General features: G+C 33.5%; 1 protein-coding gene across 2 annotated transcripts in view; it reads right to left on the bottom strand.

Annotated features, from left to right (window-relative positions):
- Ide (Insulin degrading metalloproteinase) overlaps positions 1-21,672 on the bottom strand; it is a 163,888-nt gene that overhangs the window by 53,418 nt on the left and 88,798 nt on the right. Inside the window, exons 1-3 of one of the 2 annotated variants that reach the window (XM_072529963.1) lie at positions 21,371-21,561; positions 21,120-21,316; positions 19,066-19,273 (exon numbers count right to left, since the gene is read on the bottom strand). In XM_072529963.1, coding sequence (XP_072386064.1) covers positions 19,066-19,273; positions 21,120-21,316; positions 21,371-21,450 — 485 coding nt within the window. In that variant the 5' untranslated portion in view covers positions 21,451-21,561. Of the gene's footprint in view, positions 1-19,065; positions 19,274-21,119; positions 21,317-21,370; positions 21,562-21,672 lie in introns of those variants that run through there. The other variant, XM_072529962.1, reaches the window with a different exon arrangement.

The following is a 21,672-nucleotide window of genomic DNA, read 5'->3' as shown; positions in this document are numbered from 1 at the left end:
ACAACGACACGCCCCCTCAAGCCGAAACCAGTGGAGGGGAGGCGAGTGGGAATTATAAATATTGCCTCCGTAGTACAACGCGTCGTCAGTTTCTGCTTACAAGCGAAGCATCAACATCTCCAGAAGATGCCAACCCCTAGTGTTGGCGAAACGTCGAGAACAAATCTCAACAGAAGACAACGGCCCAACAGGCCGAATAAACAGTTTAATAAATTTGAAATTAATTAAAATTTGTAATTGTAAATGGTAAAGTTGAAAAATAAACATTTACTAAAATTGGAATTTGAAATTATTGCTAAACACAGTTAAATTCTAACTCCGCGCGTGGTGATTGGTCGGTTTAGTTCGTTTGTTTGGTCGCCCTGTTTTGACAGGTTAGAGGTTATAATTTGTTATTTTAAATGTTTGACTAGCAATACGCGCTGTTTCTTCTCAATCAACTGAATTACGATTGATTGCAGAGTGATTTAAACTAATAATTTACTTAACACTTGTTCCAGAAATGAACATATAATTTTAAAATATAAAATAAAAATATAGTTCTTTACACTTTTCTTAGTGTAGAATAAGTAAAATAGTCACAGCCGACGTATTGGCGCCACAGCCTCTTAAATAGTTTTCACACCTAAATACAAGAGGGGTAATCTACACTTTTACGCACCAAGTATTATTTTATTTTAGTTAGTTCTCACAGATCGCCCTTGAGGCATCGGATTTTAAATTCACTCTCAATTCACGTATAAAATATTTCTCTACGCCGAAATCGGGCATTTTTTCTCATAAATACGGTTTTCTCTTTTACGTGTGATAAAGAAAGAATTATTTGATACTGTATAGTCAGCTACGTCGTTTTGAACCTCTTTAATCTAAAAATAGTTAATTATAAGTCGATAAACTAAAGGTGATTTTATTTCTCTGGAGCTATATTTGCTCACTTATAACAATCCTTATCCTTCAACGGTCACTGAAGAACCAAACCTATGGAGATACATCCATTCACAAGTCCTTTGAAGTAAGGCTTGGAATCAAAAGATTTCCAACCCTCTCACATAGGGAGCCAGTTACAAGGCTCCCACTCACTCGTGGTCCTATCGAGCACAGATTATTTGATGAAACAGGACTGAAGAAAGAAAAGGATTACACACGCCGGAGAGCAACAGGAAGAAAGAATAATGGTTTCCCGTCCCTAGAAGAAAGATTGCACAAGTTGACCTTCGTTCAAGATTAGACACGTGTGTTTTGTGAAAAGTGCGTTATGTGCTGGTAAGCGACAGCGGTAATTAAATTGGATACTTGAAAAACATTTGGTGAGGTTAAAACTCTTTCTATATTTTCTATAGTTACTGCATGCACGTAATTTATATTGATAGACATTTGTCTCGACTTTTATTTGTTTATTAATATTTATATTAACTAATGGCTTTGATTTGACAACAGATCTTTCTTCTCAATATCGCTAAAGATAGTTGACAATTATTTATTATACAGATTGTCTCACAGCCCGCTCTCACGAAAAATATTTATTTATCACTCTAGTAAAAATACTCTATTAAAATTAAAATCGCGTCTTAGTTGAAAAAGACATTTACACTAAACAAAATCATTCACTCTTATTTCTCGCTCAGCATATATTTGCAAATAAATTCACTTTTAAATAAAATATGGAAGCTTTAAAGAAAAAGCGTAAATCACTTAAAGCATCAATTACACGTATCTCAGAATGGTTTATAGCCAATAAAGACACAGAAAACGAAATACTTGATTTTGAAAATAGGAAAGAAAAACTTTTTAATTTTTTCACACAATATGAACAAATTCAATTAGAAATCGAACAGACTGATGACAGCGACCAACAATCAGCTGATCGAGCAAATGTTGAAGAAAAATACTTCAACACACTCAAAGGTTTGCAAAGAAAAATAATAGAATTAAATTTAACAGAAAATAAAGTACCTAGCTCAAATAATAATGCTGTTTCCAGTGCGAGGCTGCCTGAAATTAGCATGAAAACCTTTACCGGAAATTTCTCAGAATTCAATGAATTCTTTCAACTATTTGAAACTCTGATCACAAACAATTCAAGTTTAAATAATGTACAAAAGTTTATATATTTAAAATCCTTCCTCAAAGGAGAACCTTTAAACTTAATTAGCAGCATCGAAGTAGTAGATGCAAATTTTGCTATCGCTATAAAAACCCTAAAAGAAAGATATGATGACAAATCACGAGTGATTAGTACTCTTATAAAAAGGCTGTTAAAGTCTCAATCTCTAGTTAAATGCACTCCTCAGGTACTAAGAGATTTTCTTGTACACACAAAGCAAACGCTTCAAGCTCTTAGTAATCTCGAAGTTCCAATTGAACATTGGGACCTCCTTTTAATAGAAATATTTTTAGAAAAAATAGATTTTGCTTCTCACAAGGCTTTTGAATATGAAGTAGGTTCTAAGAACGTTCCAACACTCAAACAATTTTTTGAATTTCTAGAAAAAAGATGTGATGTTTTAGAGAAACTTAATTACACTGAAACTCAGTCAAACTTTAATAATAAAGTCACTCAAAAAACTGCTCATATTTCTACTATAAGTAATAATAAATCTAGCTATGAAAATTGCATATTTTGTAAACAAACTGGTCATAAAATATATCAGTGTAACTTATTTAAAGACACAAATTCTCGAGAAAGGTTTAATTTTGTAAAGCAAGCACAGCTTTGCAGAAACTGTTTTGGCACTAAGCATTTTACTGATAAATGCATCTCTGAATACACATGTAAAATTTGCAATAAAAAGCACAATACACTTCTGCATGAAGAAAATAATTTTTCTCACACTCATCAAAATAATTTATTCTCTCCCACTCGAAGCAATCAAAGTGCTTCAAATTCACATGATGGTAATCAAAGTCACGCCAATAGGCAACAATCACGCTTTAATGCACCACAAACCTCTCAATCCTCCGCAAGTATACAGGGTGATTCACAAACTCGCCATAGTGCACCACATATCTCTCAAAGTCATTTTCATGTTCCTCAAAGGAGTAATAATGCCCAAGTTACTCAAACAATTAATTCTCCACATTCATATAATGAATCACCAAACACTTCTACTCACTTAAGCACTCAGACAAATGAATATTGTCTACTCTCAGACACACAAAGTCAAAATTCATCTTGCATCTCTTCTCTCTCCACTTTCAATCCTAAAAACGAAGTTTTGCTAGCCACAGCGCTGGTAACAATTTACTCTAAAAGTGGACAACCTGTACACGCAAGATGTCTTCTCGATAATGGATCTCAATCGAGCTTTGCAACAAAAGATTTAGTAAATAAACTAAATTACTCTACCACTAATAAAAGATTACAAATTTCCACAATCTCTCAAAATTGTTCCATCTCAAATGAAATGGTAAACATTGAATTTTTCCCATATAAAAACAATGATATGAAATTTGAAGTATCATGTGCAGTTTTGGATAATATTACGTGTAAAATACCTCAGGTACCTCTAGATCGTAGCAAAATAAAAATACCAGCTGGCATAAAGCTCAGTGATCCCTCTTACTCCTCCCCAGGGAGAATCGATCTCTTATTAGGTGCAGAAATTTACTGTGATCTATTAAAGGATGGTTTAATTCATATTGGAGCAGGTCTTCCAGTGCTTCAAAACACTCATTTAGGATATGTCATGTTCGGTAACTTATCTCCACAAGTTTCATCTAAGAAAAAGATGCACTCTCACTCAAACTGTAACTATTCACACTCGAATCATATTTCTTTATTTGTTCAATCTCACACTGAAGAAGAAAATATAAATAATCTTCTCCAAAGGTTTTGGGACATTGAAGAAGTTCCCGAAATAAAGCATTTAAGTCCTGATGATGAAAAGGCTGAGAAAATATTTAAAGCCACAACACAAATCCTACCGAATGGACAGTTCCAAGTAGATTTACCCCTATGCACGCCTAATGAAAATAATAAATTGGGCGACTCTTTCCAAATGGCGCGAAGGCGATTTCTAAATTTGGAGAACAAATTCTCAAAAAATGATTCTCTTTACAAACAATATAAATCTTTTATAGATGAGTATGTTGAATTAGGACATGCAAAATATGTTCCGTTGTCTCTGCAGAATGTACACTCAGAAAACAAATATTTCTTGCCTCACCACAGTGTAGAAAAAGACACTTCTCTCACAACTCGTTTGCGCGTAGTTTTTGACGCATCCATGAAAACCACTTCTGGTTTTAGCCTTAATGATATTATGTTAAAGGGTTATACCACACAACCAGAACTATTTGACACTTTAGTCAACTTTAGACTCTTCAAGTATGTATTCACATCTGATATAAAAAAGATGTTTAGACAAATCAGAATAAACCCCAACCAAACTTTCTTATTAAATATTTTGTGGCGCAACTCTCCCTCGGAGCCGTTAAAATGTATACAATTGGAAACGGTTACCTATGGAACGAAACCAGCTACCTTCCTTAGCACACGATGTTTAATTGAACTCGCAAACATGCATAAGGAAGAATATCCTCTCGCTCATGATATGCTCATTAATTTTTGCTATATTGATGACATACTATATGGTACAAATAGTATTGAAACACTCACACTTGCGCATGAGCAAATCACTGCACTGCTACAAAAGGCAGGCATATCTCTTCACAAATGGTGTTCAAATTCACCACAATTTTTAGAAAATATTTCACAATTTTCAACTGACTCCACGTATGTCATATCTCCAGAAAATCATTCTAATAAAATATTAGGTCTTTGTTGGGACTCTAAATTAGATAGTTTCTCTATTTCAGTACCAGAAATCGAAATAAAAGATTCCTACACTAAGAGACAAGTGCTCTCGATAATCGCAAGTTTTTTCGACCCCAAGGGATTAATTAATCCAGTAATAGTAACTGCAAAAATAATAATGCAAAAAATTTGGCTTTCAAAAATTCAGTGGAATGAAAGTTTAGACTCTACACTCTTAAATGAATGGTTAAATTTTCTCAAACATATTTCAGCACTAAAACATTTAAAAATTCACAGACCTTTTTTTATTGAAAATTATATATGTACTATACAAATACACGCATTTTCCGACGCTAGTGAAAAGGCATACGCCAGCTGCATATATATTAGAGTTACTTATAGCTCAAGAAATGTCTCTTCCACACTCATCACCTCTAAAAGTAGGGTAGCTCCAATAAAAACATTAACTTTACCTAAGTTAGAACTTATGGGTGCTGTTTTATGCAGCAAACTCACTAAAAGAATAGTTGAAATTCTAAATAATAAATTAACTCAAATAGACTCAATAAACTGCTGGACGGACTCAGAAATCGTACTTGCTTGGTTAGGCTCACATAGCTCGAGATGGTCACAGTTTGTTGCAAATAGAGTTTCTGAAATACAAGGAAACCCACAATTTAAGTGGCGATATATAAAGTCAAAACAAAACCCCGCAGATATTGCGTCAAGAGGCATGTCTGCTCCTGAACTTCTAAACTCAAAATTTTGGTTTCAAGGTCCCTCATTTCTACTTAATTATGACTTAGATTTAACTTCTTATGATTCAAAACCAAATGTAAGTAAAATACCCGAGGAAAAGAAAATAGTTCATCTAGCACAAGAAAGTCCAATAAGTTTCATTGAAAATTTATCTCTCAAATTTTCAAACTTCTCAAAACTACAACGCAGTATCGCACTTATTCTCAGGTACATTCACAATTTCAAGTTTCCAAATGAAAAATATGTTGGACCCTTCTCTGTTTCAGAATTAAAAAATGCTGAAAATTTAATAATAAAACTTTTGCAAAAGGCACACTTTTTTCGAGAATTTTCTTGTCTTAAAAATAAGGAGATAATTTCAAATAGAACAATTTTAAAACTCAACCCATTCATAGATAATCAGCAAATGATTCGTGTAGGTGGTCGTCTAAGGTACTCAGACGTCCCATATGAACAGAAGTACCCATTACTTCTACCCTCTCATAATCACATAGTAAAATTAATGCTGCATAGAGAACATATAAGATTATGTCATGCAGGCCCTCAAAATACTCTTTCCAATTTTCGTTTAAGATATTGGTGTCTAAATGGTCTCAAAGAAACTAAAAGGATAATTAATAAATGTCACGAGTGTTTTAAATTTAAAGCAAAGACAGCCACACAGTTAATGGCTGATTTACCACGGGAACGTTCATGTTTCTCCCCTCCATTTACCAATGTTGGTCTAGACTTTGGTGGTCCATTTCTTATAAAAGGCTCCAATTTAAGAAAGGCTCCAAAAATAAAGTCCTACATAGCGTTGTTTGTATGTATGGTTACTCGTGCAGTGCACATCGAATTAGTCACAGGTCTCTCTACAGAAAGTTTCTTACTTGCTTTAAAAAGATTCATCAGTAGGAGAGGCTGTCCACAAATTATCTACTCAGATAACGCCACTAATTTTCTAGGAGCTAGAAATCAGTTGAGGGAAGTTGCACTATTTCTTAAACAAAAGGAAACCTCTGAGTCCATATTCAATTTTCTCTCCTCTTCTGAAATCCAATGGAAATTTATTGTAGCCCATTCTCCGCATCATGGTGGAATTTGGGAGGCAGCCATAAAAAGTGCCAAATATCACATTTTAAGGCTTTTAGGCAATACCACTTTAACTTTTGAAGCCTTTAGCACAGTTCTCGCACAAATAGAAGCAGTACTAAACTCACGCCCTCTTTGTGCTATGTCAAATGATCCAAATGACTTTAACACATTGTCTCCAGGACATTTCCTAATAGGAAAACCAATTACGTCATTTCCTGAAGAGATAGTGACGGAAATACCTGACAATAAATTAACAATTTGGCAAAACTACATGAAGATTCAGCAATCATTTGCCAAACGCTGGAAAATTGATTACCTTAATCAACTTCAGAATCGCCCCAAGTGGTTAACACCACAGAAGAATCTTGAAGTTAACGACTTAGTTCTATTAAAGGAAGATAAAGTTCCACCCTTACACTGGCCATTGGCAAGAATTGTTGAATTGTTTACTGGTAAGGACGATAAGGTCCGTAGTGTTAAAATAAAGACTAGAGATGGATATTTTAACAGACCCATTACAAAACTCTGTCCTCTTCCTGTGGACAAACTAGAAAATTAAAATTTTAAATTTTGTCACATTTATATGTATTACTCTAGTTTAGGAATAGTTATTTCTTAAATTACATTTAAGTTAAGTTTGCTTACTTTCTCAAATCACTCTTTCTTTCGTTTTGAAGTAAATACTTCAACGCGGGCAGTCTATGTTCCAGAAATGAACATATAATTTTAAAATATAAAATAAAAATATAGTTCTTTACACTTTTCTTAGTGTAGAATAAGTAAAATAGTCACAGCCGACGTATTGGCGCCACAGCCTCTTAAATAGTTTTCACACCTAAATACAAGAGGGGTAATCTACACTTTTACGCACCAAGTATTATTTTATTTTAGTTAGTTCTCACAGATCGCCCTTGAGGCATCGGATTTTAAATTCACTCTCAATTCACGTATAAAATATTTCTCTACGCCGAAATCGGGCATTTTTTCTCATAAATACGGTTTTCTCTTTTACGTGTGATAAAGAAAGAATTATTTGATACTGTATAGTCAGCTACGTCGTTTTGAACCTCTTTAATCTAAAAATAGTTAATTATAAGTCGATAAACTAAAGGTGATTTTATTTCTCTGGAGCTATATTTGCTCACTTATAACAATCCTTATCCTTCAACGGTCACTGAAGAACCAAACCTATGGAGATACATCCATTCACAAGTCCTTTGAAGTAAGGCTTGGAATCAAAAGATTTCCAACCCTCTCACATAGGGAGCCAGTTACAAGGCTCCCACACAACACTATCAACATTTGTCAATAGTATGACATAACCTATAAACTCAGTTTCTCAACTTTTGTGTCAATCTAACAATTAATCAATCAATCATAGTTTACGATAATGAAATATTAGTGTACAATTATTTACCTTTATTGTTGTAGTTGTTGTAAATGACGAATCTAAGCACTCCACATTTTCACTACAGACACAGCTGACGATACTTTAACCACACGTGTGAACTTGTATTATGACGCTTTCTCGGATTTCCAACGCCAAGAACGCTCGAGAAAGACAGAGACACAAGCACGCACCGATTCAACGCGCCTAATTCTCTAGTGCTGCGCGCGCAGCGGACCGATCATGTTTGAGTGGGAGAGAGACGCACGGCATTCGCCGGTCCGGCGGGCCTCTCTCTCGTTCGGTGACTCATCGTAACAGACGTGAGCGGGCGTTACACTTTTTCATGAGTGACTCCGAGCAACAACCTAATTTAAGACGTTGTCACGTCAAAAAAATACAGCACATACCTAAATAAAAAATGGCACTAGAAATAAAATTCGATAACAATGACGAAATTAGCAGCACCTCTAGAATTGAACACACACACACAGGAATAATTAAAAAATATAATAATAGAAGCACCTAAAAATATGTAAAATAAATAGAAGACTAAACAAACAGTTTGGTGAATAAGTGAAATAAAAATCAAGTAAAACTAAAGAAAGATACATGGAAAATATACTTATATAATGGAAGAAACGAAATTTCAGTAGGAGACAGACATAATGAATTGTTGTTTAATGTTTTTTATAAGTCAGTAAAATTGGACGTTTACCCTTTAGAAAAAAATATTTTTGTTGTAGTAATACCAACAAACGGAGAAAGTTTAATTAATATTTAATTAACAAATTACTGAATTGACAAACGGAGAAAGTTTAATTAATATTTAATTAACAAATTACTGAATTATTGCAGAAACTGTTTAATCTCTTAAAAATTGACAAAAACCTGACCGTTCAAAAAATATACGTTCAGATAGAAGAGATCTCATTTTACATGAAATACATTTCAATAATTTGATTGATCTATTTTTTTTTTATTTATTTATTAATATAAGGGATTACCCCCATTACAAAAAAAATATATGTTAACATAAAGTATAAAATCAATCTCTGTAATTGCTTAAAATTGTATTTTTAAACTGTTCAAATGTTTTGGAAAAGATTAGGGTTTTAGTAAAAATGTAAAGTCAGCGTTTATGATTCAACTTGAAGTTACCTGCAATGTTGTAGTTTATATATTTCTCTAGATAGATAAGGTAGATAATATCGGAGATCAACAATGTCATCGCAGATTAAGGCGATGTAACTTGCAACAACGCCATTGTTCGGGTAGTTCTTTTATTATATATTATCTGTAAGTCAGTTTCATAAGCGCACTGACAGGGGTTTCATGAAGCAGAGAACAGAATTGTTTGTAGTATTATTAGTGGAAGGCGATTTACGTTTACTTTTTGTGAATTGTGAGTAATTTAGTTTAATTCAATTTGGTGAAAAATAATGTGACTGACATTAGTAATAGTGAATCGTATATATAAAAAAAACGTCACAATTTGAACACCCGAAGAAAAAACAATGATCCGAAATGTATTTAAAGGACTTCCAGCCAGAGAATAAAATATAAATGTAAGCGATGTAGTTACATTATGTAGAATTTTGACAAAAGATTTCAAAGCTAGTTTGTATAGAGTAGTAAAGCAGACGATGAAACAAAACATAATACTTTGAAGGTTGAGACAACAGGAAGGAAACAAATAAAATTGGATGATACAACCAACCAGACAGGCCATTCGTCGTGCAGTATATGAATTTTATTTCAAAAAGGAATTAACAACTATAAAAAAAAATTGCTTCTTCACTTCAATCTAGTGAAAATATTCCAAAAATACCAAGACATGTTTTGTTACATACTCTACGGGAAATGAACTTTGGGTATTTAAAAAGAAAGAGAGAGAGAGAGGAATATTGAAAAAGAAGAAATCATTTAATGGCGCAGAAAGTATCTGAAACCAATAGCGGAATTTCAAAGAGATTAAAAAAACATATTAAACAGATGAAACATGGTTAAATGAAGGACATACTGAAACAAAACTTTGGCAGTATTTAAATGTGAAAAACAAAACGACAAGCTTTCCTAGATGGTTTTTTGACAGGTTTAAAAATCCCATCTGGAAAGGGAAAACTCCTTATAATTAGCCGAATTGGTAGCGACTTGTTAAAGGAGGTTTAAATGCATTTGTTCCTAAAAAGACTGGAGATTAACATCAGGAAATGAATGCAGATCAATATGAAAAATGGTTTTCAGATGTTTGTTAAAAGTCGAACCAGGATTTAAGTACATTTAAAAATTAAGTTGACATCGTCACATAACATTGGGAAATCTTCTATATGAGAAGTACATGAAATGTTTTAAATTACATAGTAAATGTAAAGCTAAACTGATTCGAGTGAATTAGAGTTCTTTTTAAAGTGTATGCTGAGTCACCTGGCGGTAAATACTCTCAAAAAGTAACTTTGCTGATTACCTTTAATGATCAGTAGCAAACAAAATGTACCAATTTTCAGGTTACCAGAATTTTGTTTGAAACAGTTTGGTAAAAGATTAGTTTGTAAGTAAGATTTGCACAGATTTTGCTTATAAAAGTGGCACTTAGTCATTAACTGACTAAGAAGTTTATTAAAACATAGCATCTCAGATGGACTGGACACATAATATGAATGTCGGACAATAATATGTCGGCTAACTATAGGAAAATCTGTAGGAAGAAGAAGGGACCAACCACGAATTAGGTGGTTGGATGAAGTTAAGACTTACTTAGGGGTATAAAAATCAAAAGGTCACCAGAAACAAAATAGAATGGTGACAAATCTTGGAATACGCCAGGATCCACAGAGGATTGTAGAGATGATGAATAGAGATGATGACGTAAATAATAAAAATTTCATTTGATAATTTTAAAAAGTATAGTATACCTCAATATTCTGTATGTTGTTTTATAATAGGTCCATTTTAGAAGAAATAGTAGTTTTTCTTGAATTATTGAACTCAAATTGAATTATTAATGAATTAAAGTAATTTCTTAGAGAGTACAATAAACCAATTGCATAAAGTACAACACAACAAATTTTGCAATTAATGGAAAAGTTATGGAAATTGTATTATTACTTCCTAGTTTTTATACATTATATTAATACTGTTATTTAATTTTTTCTTTGTTTATAATAGCAACAAGCTCAGTTTAGCATAAGTTCTCACTAAATTGATTAGTTATTCCTTATTTAGTAACAAGATACCCTTATTATTTATTCCCTAATAAAATTTGATATATATATATATATATATATATATATATATATATATATATATATATATATATATACATACTTCATCTAATTTACTTACTGTTGCACGTCATCCGCGTCATAGCCCGTGAGATCACATGATACCAACACGAAATATTTAGGCGGTAGGGGTGTTCTTTTTTAGAATCACTTTGCCGAGTACACTGGCATTACAGCCACTAGACATATCTTATTATATACGCGTAGCAATAATATTTAAAGATTTCTATTAATGTTAACTTAAAGAAATATACAATAAGATGTTTCATTTAATTTGTATAAATGCATTAAAAAGCGTTTTTATGAAGAACATTTGTTCAGAACACACTGTAACTGTAATTGAACGAAGGTGATATTTTGGCATAAATTGGTAACACCTATTTGACAGTTGCGGTGTTGACACTTTTTGTACTTTATTATTTTGAATTTTAAAGTGAATACCTCTTGTTTTATATTTTTACCTATTTAATAAAATATGTACTTTTTAGAACAAAATTAGTGTGTTTTATTTCAAAAATGTCACGTAAGAATTTAAATAATCGTTGTAAATAGATGGTAGCTTCTTTGATTCATTATTTTGAACAGGGACGTGATAACAACGGCCCCATTCTACCCTTGACTGCTGTTAGAGAAGTATGTAAACGTATGTTTTGTATATTATTGTAGATGCTTAAAATATACATTCTTGTTTTAGCGTGTAGCAGCAGCTTTAAATTTACATATTTCAACTGTGCGTTCTATTTCTCAGGCTGTAAAAACTAATACACTTCTATCACCGTCCAAAAAACGTACCAGGCCTAAGAAAGTTACCAATACTAATTTAATAATTACAATCGAAATACGTAATACAATTTACAGTATGTATGAACGAAGTAAGAATACTTTTCGTTAGATATCAAAGTTTATTAAGTTAAGAGCGGAGGCGCAAAATTTCGGATGAACATTTTTTAAATGCATTCATTTTTTTTGAATCCTGAGAAAACTAATAATTATTTTTGAAAAATTTAAACCTAGAATGAAAAACTACATTGTTACCGTAGGCCGAAAGTAAATTACAATACACCAAAAATACCTTTGGAATGAAATATTCGAAATTAAATTTTTTCTTTTCTAGAAATAAGCGTAGAGAGCGAATAAGCGTTTCTAGAAATAATAAAATAAACGTAGAAGATTTCAGGGACTTTCGGCCCTCAGCAATAATCTAATCTTTCATGTAAGATAATTAAATTTCTATATATTTAATAAATAGTTAAATATAAACCGAAATTTAAATAAATCTGAAGAAAAAAGAAAAAAGCATTTGAAAATTTAGTTGTAACAAAACATTTCACAAAGTAAATAAGTAATGAAAAAAGTGTTGTTTTTGTTTAAGTATTCCATTTTACATCTTTATACGACGCATACAAGCGGCTCAAATTGTTTTTAACAAGATTATTTTTTAACTCTTGTTTTGTTTCTATTTATTTACATTAAATTTTTAATGAAAATCCCTTTTTAATTTTAAATTTATTTACATTAAATATTTGTTTTGTTGTATAATCCACTTTTACAATAATTATGTGACATATTTGATTTAAAATGGATTCAGGATTTTTTTTTATATTTTGGCAACTATGTCAACTTCGATCTCTGTCAATGATAATGATGTGCAACGGTAAGTAAATTAGATGGACTGTATATACACTAATATACAGGGTTACCCAATTGAACTGTTAACAACTTCACATTGATATATCTGGCAAATCGATAATGACAGCTACGTCAAAATTGGCCCGATAACACTTCAGTATGTTTATAAGCCGTCAAAAGCATTTGCATTTAAGTTTTATACATACAACAAAAGTTATTCGCAATGGAATTTAAACGTTATAGTGTGATTGCGTTATATTTGGATGGAAAATCACAACCAGCTATTGTTCGTCAGCTCAAACACCTCAAAGTGAATAAAATGTTTGTGTATTGCACCATAACTCGTTATAATGATACTGGTAGCATTGCCAAATTCTATGGTGGTGGACGAAAAAAAAACAGCAACATCGCCTGAAATGGTTCGGAAAGTGAAGGCTCGACTTGAGCGAAATCCACGTCGTAGTGGTAATCAAATGGCCAAAGAACTGAAAATATCCCAGCGAAGCATGCAACGAGTATTGAAAAAGGAGCTCAAGGTCAAGCCTTACAAGTTCCAGAAAGCACAGAATCTTACACCGAAGCAAAAAAAAGTTCGGCTTGAAAGAGCAAAGGAGTTGTTACGCCTGTGCGAACGTGGCGAATTTCCGAACATAGTGTTCTCTGATGAGAAAAATTTCCCTATTGAGCAGTTTATAAACTCTCAAAATGAACGTGTTTACTTGACCGAACGCACCTACGAAAGTTTGAGCTTACGAACGGCCACCCGAAGTAATTTCCCATCTCAAGTAATGGTATCGGCAGCTGTAACCGCCGATGGATGCTCTCCAATCGTTTTTATTGAATCTGGTGTCAAATTCAATGCAACTTATTATAAGGAAAATGTTTTAGAAGCTGCTTTAGAACCGTGGGCATGCAAACATTTCGGTTGTAGACCATGGACGTTCCAACAAGACTCGGCACCGTCTCATAAATCTAGTGGGAACCAAGAATGGTTAAAAAACTATGTTCCACACTACATTTCATCCACACAATGGCTTTCGAATTCGCCAGACGCAAATCCGATGGACTATTCCATCTGGTCCATTTTGGAGAGCAAGGTGAGGACTAAAAAATATGCCAGTATGGATGCGCTGAAGAAAGCAATTATACGTGAATGGGCCAAAATACCGGAAGATCACATTCGTGCTGCATGCAACTCGTTTTTTGATCGTTTGAAGGCCATAGTCAAGGCAAAAGTTAGCCACATCAAGCTAAAGTGAGTGGATTCTGAAATTTTGATTATTTTCACACATTTTTGTCATTTGAATCAATAAAAAATAATTTCACACAAAAAAATTCAATTGCATAACCCTGTATATATATAAATATAGAGGAGTAGCAATCTGATTCTCGAAGCGTGAACATGTACCGTCATTCAAAGCGCTAGAGAACTTCCTTATCGTAAAACTACCTAATTAACTAGTAATTATCTTATCAGCATCAAAAAATTGTTAAAGTGAAAAGTAACAAAAACTAAGTGATTAGTCAAACAAACAAAAGAAATATGTTCCCTTCGGGGAATTTATTAGGATTTGATAATAATGGCCAACCAATTTATCAACAAATAAATACTATACAGGATGTCCCAACAATAAATAACCAGAACCAGTCAAACCAAACAGCAGTAAAACCGCAAGTACCATTTTTGTATTTTAATCAAACACCATCTAATCAGACAACAAATCAAATGTCATGCCTAAACCAAATACCTATTCCAACCCAAATAGCTATACCAAACCCAGTACAATTTCCTAGTCAATCAACTGCACAAAATATTCAAAACACTCAAAACCCTATTCAGTCCCAATACACAACAGTATCCACAAACCCTCAATGCTCACTCTCATCATCACAAAACACCAATAACTACACGGATAGCGATAGCGACGTAGAACTTGACGAAACAGAAAACGAAAATAAACATCCTTGGCAAGAAGAGAAAAAGGGTGAAAAGACAAACAACTTCAGAAATTCCCAACCAAATCCAAACACAAAACAGATTTGATTCCCTCTCAAAAGAAAATCTAGATGAACAAACAAACAATTTATCAAATACACATAACACAAATATAACCAAAAATTTATATTTATGGAGTTACTGACTATAGTGCTATGATAGCAAACCTTTCAACTGCAACTGCGGCTGAAACCTATTAAACCAAAACCATTTCAAATATTACAGTAAAAATTAACCCTACAAACTCAAACATTCTACATCACACTTACCAACCGAAACAAGAGAGGGCCTATAGAGTTGTCATAAGAGGATTACACCATTTAACACCCACAGGAGATATATCGCATGAATTAAATAATAAGGGTTTTAAAGTTCGCAACATAATTAATGTTAGACATAGAGTTACCAAAGAACCATTGCCCTTATTCTTTGTCGATATAAAGCCAAATGAAAACAACAAAAACATATTTAACCTGCAAGTCCTACGAAACTGCATAATAACAGTAGAACCACCTAGAATAAAAAATAAAATAGTACAATGCACAAGGTGTCAAAAATACGGGCACTCAAAAAGTTACTGCCTGAGGCCATTCGCCTGTGTTAAATGCGGTGGATCACATGACACAAAAACCTGCAAAAAAGCACGCGACACACCAGCAACATGTGCCTTATGTAATGGCAATCATCCAGCAAAATATAAAGGATGTGCTATATATAAAGACCTAGTAAATTCGAAAAACAAAAATATAACAAGCAGCATTCCTATACCTAGAGTTGCAAGTCTAAATAATAATAACACTAATGCTCACCACATACGCCAATCACATGTAACATATGCTCAAGTTTCAGCAACTAATACTTCTTCACAAGACAACAACAATAATTCAGACCTTTCAAATAAACTTACAGAATTCCTCAATGAATTTAAAAATATGTTTGAACAATTGATAAACCAAAACAGCATGATACTAAGCATGCTTACAACAGTGATAAATAGAATGTCGTAATGGCTAACTCACTTAGAATAGCAGAGTGGAACGCAAATGGTCTAACAAACCATGTGCAAGAAATTATACTATTTCTAAAATTAAACAAAATAGACATCCTACTTATATCTGAGAGTCACGCAACTGAGAGGTCTTTTATAAAAATTCCACACTACTCTGTCTATTACGCAAACCATCCAGATGGAACAGCCCATGCTGGTTCAGTTGTAATAATCCGTACAGCTATAAAACACTAGGAACTTGCTCCATATATCACCAACAAAATTCAGAGTACTATCATAAAAGTACAAGCGCTCACCTTCCCATTAACAATAGATTCTATCTACAGCCCACCACGCCATACCATCAATCTGGAGGAATACAGAGAGTTTTTGAACAACTTGGCTCACATTTCCTAGTGGCAGGGGACTGGAATGCAAAACATACAACCTGGGGAGCAAGACTGATATCTCCAAAAGGCAAAAATCTATTAAAGATCATACAAGATAATAACCTGAAATACCTAACAACTGGTACCCCCACATACTGGCTCACTGATAACAAAATTCCTGATCTGCTAGACTTTGCTATAACTAAGGGAATACCTGAAATACACAGCGACATCACTCCCAGTTTTGATCTACATTCGGATCACAGTCCCATCTTGATTACCTTAAGTACCAATATAATTTGGAAAACTCTTGCACCAAGGCTATGTTCCAGTAACACGAATTGGGTTCAATTCAAAGAAGAAATCAATGAAAAAATATCTCTTGACATTCGATTTAAACACAAAAACGGTATTGAAGAAGCTGTAAAATATCTAACGGAACAAATACAACAGGCCGCTTGGAAAGGTACTCCTGAAAAGGAAAAAACCATTGTTGAAAGGTATAGTATACCCCTCCACACTAGAACACAAAGAACAAGAAACGCGATAAATAAAACAAATCTAGATAGATAAAACACACAGACTTCATTCCGCTATCCAAACAGCCAAAAACGAATCTTTTGAAAGATATGTCACAAACCTTTCTCTTGACCACAACTCTCTTTGGAAAGCCACAAATAAATTCAAAAAGCCGGTAGTAATGAAATCACCAATTCGGAAAAATGATGGAACCTGGGCTCGATCAGATATAGAAAAATCCAACAGATTTGCAGAACATCTATCAACCGTCCTCTCCACCCCACAGGCCAACGATATTAACGACGAGAAAATTAGAGACTTCCTTAACGCACCTTGTCAGCTATCATTACCACTAAAATACTTCTCACCAAACGAAGTCTGTAACGAAATCAACCTGCTTAACCCTCATAAAGCTCCAGGATTTGACCTATAACTGGTGAAATCTTAAAAAAACTCCCAAGAAAAGGTGTCGTCTTAATAACCATTATTTTTAATAGCCTCCTGGGACTATGCTATTTTCCAGTGCAATGGAAGTATGCACAAATTATAACGATACCTAAACCTGGTAAACCTCTAACTGAAGCCAGTTCGTACAGACCTATAAGTCTCCTTCCGACTTTATCAAAAGTCTTCGAAAGGTTAATCCTTAACAGAATAGAAACAATAATACCTATAGAAAACCTTATCCCAGATCATCAGTTTGGTTTTCGGTCAAATCACTCAACCATACAACAGTGCCATAGGTTAGTCAACAAAATAAAAGATAGCCTAGAAGTGAAACAAATCTGTCTATCAGCATTCCTCGATATACAGCAAGCATTTGATAGAGTGTGGCACGAGGGTCTTCTCTTTAAAATAAAAGCTCAGCTAACTGACCAAATCTACCTCCCCCTTAAATCATACTTGTCCGACAGATACTTCCAAGTTAAATACGAAGGTGCTGTATCCAACTACCACCAAATACAATCCGGAGTACCTCAAGGCAATGTACTTGGCCCATTCCTTTATCAAATCTTCACTGCTGATATTCCTATTAGCGAAAATACACTAATGGCAACATTTGCGGATGACACTGGTATACTAGCATCAGACATCAACGAAATACTAGCATTTAACAAATTGCAAAATCATCTCAATGAACTAGAAGACTGGCTTAAATGCTGGAAAATAAATGTCAACACAAACAAGTCTTGTCAAGTAAACTTCACAAATCGAAGAATTAGATGTCCACAACTACACCTCCACCTTAACATCTTTATCAACGTCTGTTTTGCCTTGAAATTTTTAGAAGGCTCAGATTAAGGCAGAAATCTGAATTGTGTTTCAAAACTATTTTACGGATTTATTATCAGATGTCGCTATTGCGTCCATATCGAAGCCATTTTAGTGTTGCTTCTTAAAGACAGAAAAGATTTATTTCTCACGTTGAGAAAGCCTATTAATATCTGTTCTGATGAGCCCTATTAAGGCGAAATACGTATAAACAGATACATAGACACTTTGTATGTGAAATCAAATCTTGACTACACTGATTTACACCTAAATAATTCACCTATACCAATAAAAACAGAAGTAAAGTACCTGGGCCTTCATCTAGACGAAAAACTTACTTGGAAATCACATATTGCAGCCAAACGACGACACCTCGACCTAAAAGTTAAAAATATGAGCTGGCTAATCAACAAAAGATCACAACTTTCATTAGAAAACAAACCGACCATCTATAAAACAATACTCAAACCAGTGTGGACATACGGAATTGAGCTGTGGGGCTGTAGCAAACCATCCAACACCAAAATACTAGACATTCCAGTCAAAAACTATTCGTATGTTAGCTAAAGCCCCATGGTATGTGTCAAACCAAACCCTTCATGCAGACCATCCAAACCATCTCATAGACGAATTATTCAACCCCCACTGGTTGACAGACATCTAAAAAGACTTTGTCCAGAAGGTAGGTCTAGCTGCTAGGTAAATTCCAGAGAGTCGTCAATGGACGACACCTGCCACAAGCAAAGAACATACATCATATTTACTTATTACTGTATTGAAGTAGATATAGTAAATTAGCAATAAATATATATATATATATATATATATATATATATATATATATATATATATATATATATATATATATATATATATAGAGAGAGAGAGAGAGAGAGAGAGAGAGAGAGAAAAGTTCTAATTCTATTCTAGGGGGTGGTGTATACCCTATTCAATCTTATCCTATAAATACCTATTATGGAAAGGTATATTTATTAACAAATATTTATACCTGTCCAGTGCTTGAGGGAGTTGGTTTGGAACTATATCAAAGAAGTAAACTGTATGATCCAGATATGTTGCTGCATTTGTACTGCCACCATGTTCACTTAAAAACTTATTGTAGTCATTTTCATTAGGATATTTCTTTGTTCCAAGAAACAACATATGTTCACAAAAGTGGGCCAGACCATATACTTCTTTCGGATCGCTAAGGAATCCTGAAAAAAGATAACCTATATTATAGAAGAACAGATAAGTACCCTAATTAATTAAAGAATCACTTTTGTCTAGCCATGAAAACTAACTCAAAAGACTGCTCACATCATTGCATTAAACCACTAATAAGTAACCCATTGAAGATAGGTGTTAGTCACCCATAAAAAATATATATCTAAAAATAAATTAACAGTAGTCATGTACTTGTAGAATCTTTGTACAGTTACACCACATAGTGTTTCTGCTGTTACTTGGCTTTTCCCATGACTCTTATTGTTTTTCAATTTTTCTATGATTTATAATACTTTATTTTGGCTCGGTTCATCTATATCTATGTCATCCGTTATTTGTTCTGTAGTATCTTCCATATTACTCTTTTCTCCATTCAGCTACTCATCAAAATGTTCTTTCCATCTCTTAATTGCTTAATCAGGGTTACCTATTAGGTCTCTGTTTTTTCTTTAACAGCAGCTTGTCATATTCTTATAGAGACTTTTTTTATTACCTTCCTTCCATACTTCTCTTCCATTTCTTTTAATTGTCTTCCTTTGTTTTTTTCATTTTCACCCCTTTTCTTGATATTTGTACTTAGCTTCCTCACTGCTTGTTTGTATGTATTTTTGCTGAAATTTTTTAAGTTGTAGTTCCATTTTGCATTGGTTATCTGCTGATACATATTTTCCTTGGTTTTCTCTTTTGATATATATCTTTCTGTTGCATCCTGTATTTTTTTTTTTCATGGAAGCTGTCTATTGTTAAACTGGTCATACTGCAGCCAGTTGCCTCTGCCAATAGTTGTGCTGCTATTGTACATCTTCCATTCCAGGATTCTGGACCCTGTACCAGCTATATAGGTGATATAGTGGGTGGGTACTATATATTTTTGGAGTTACTTGGTAGTTACTGAAAGTTTTTGCTACTTAGGACCTAATGCCTCGCAGTCATACAAGATGTGGTTAACTGCTTGGCTATCTGTGCATATATTGATCTACTTCAGCAAGATTGCAAAAATCTCTGTTTAAAATATAGTTATATTTTGCTGACTTCAGCAAGACAGGTATACAGGTCTACCAGGTATAATCCTACAGTCTGAGAATAGTGTTTCTTCTGTCCTCTTCCTATTGTAGGCAAATGTCCACTTTGAAAGGCACTTTAGGTCTGTATCTGGGTGGCATATTGTCAGAAATCGTCATTCATTAGGCATCCCTAATTTCATTTATGATATTACTATGTCCTGATCTAACTGGTATGTAGCCCAGGTTTTCTCTCAATCTACAATATCCCATTGTCACCTCTCCCCTTAAAATTATATAGAGGAAGGTCAGTAAGGTCTGCATAGCTGCTATTGGTGTGCCCCTCATAATACTTTGTGCACCTTTTTCAGTTTGATGATTCCTGTATTACTCTGGTCATTTCTTTTCACGTGTTTCTACTTTTTGTGATTAAATATCTCTATAATGTTCTGTAATATCATTTTCTTTTAGCAGTTCCTGTATGTTGTATGAGAATCAATATCTGCTCCTCTAAAACTTCTCACACTATAAATATTATAGGCAATAATTACTTGATTGGTGTTACTACTTTTGTTTTATATTTATGTATTTATACCATGAAATTCTTTTACCCATCATTAATTAACTTTATTTTCATCTCCGTAGACATCCTATCCTCTTACCACACTGGTACCATATTTTTTTCTAGTCAATATATTTCTGATAAGTATTCCAATGTCTCCAGTTGTCTTTTGGTATAGGGCCCCATGAAATATACACAGAATTATTGTCTTATGTATAATATTTTTATGACAGTCTATTTACAAATAAAGATATCCACAAAAATATTACTTACCTACATTAACATCCATAGCAGCTGCAGATTTGTCAGTTTTTGGATCACTTACAAGCAACACTTTCATATGGTTAGACAACTCCAGGCCTCTATAAAGCCTATGATCTTCTTCAGATTTTGTTATATTATCGTACCTTTTCAATACGAAATTTGACGTCCCCATTTTTGGTTTGCTTTCTTTGAGAAGCTCTGCTGTACTAAAAAAATATTGTCATATGAATATATGGCTAGAAAAGTATTTATTTTTTTACCTATACAAAAGAAATGTTGGGCGAATTTTTTTTGACGCGAAGTTTTGGACAAATAGGACTGTATGTCTTAAGCAATACATTCGACATTAAGATAAAAAATGAACTGTTTAAAGGATAAGGAGTCACTATTATTTTTAGTTTTTTATTGTTGGACTTTCACTTAAGTGTCAAATTATGTCATCAATACACCTGCTTTAAATCATGTCCCATGTCAAGTACGTATACGTCAGATTATTGGTATATTAAGGTCAATCACAGAATAAAAACAATCAGTTGTTATTCTGTGGTTCTATTTGCTTGAT

This window comes from Diabrotica undecimpunctata, chromosome 4, assembly GCF_040954645.1.
Source record: "Diabrotica undecimpunctata isolate CICGRU chromosome 4, icDiaUnde3, whole genome shotgun sequence".
NCBI lineage: Eukaryota > Metazoa > Arthropoda > Insecta > Coleoptera > Chrysomelidae > Diabrotica > Diabrotica undecimpunctata.
The sequence above is the reverse complement of the archived record's forward strand: the minus strand, read 5'-3'. Positions and strand labels throughout refer to the sequence as shown.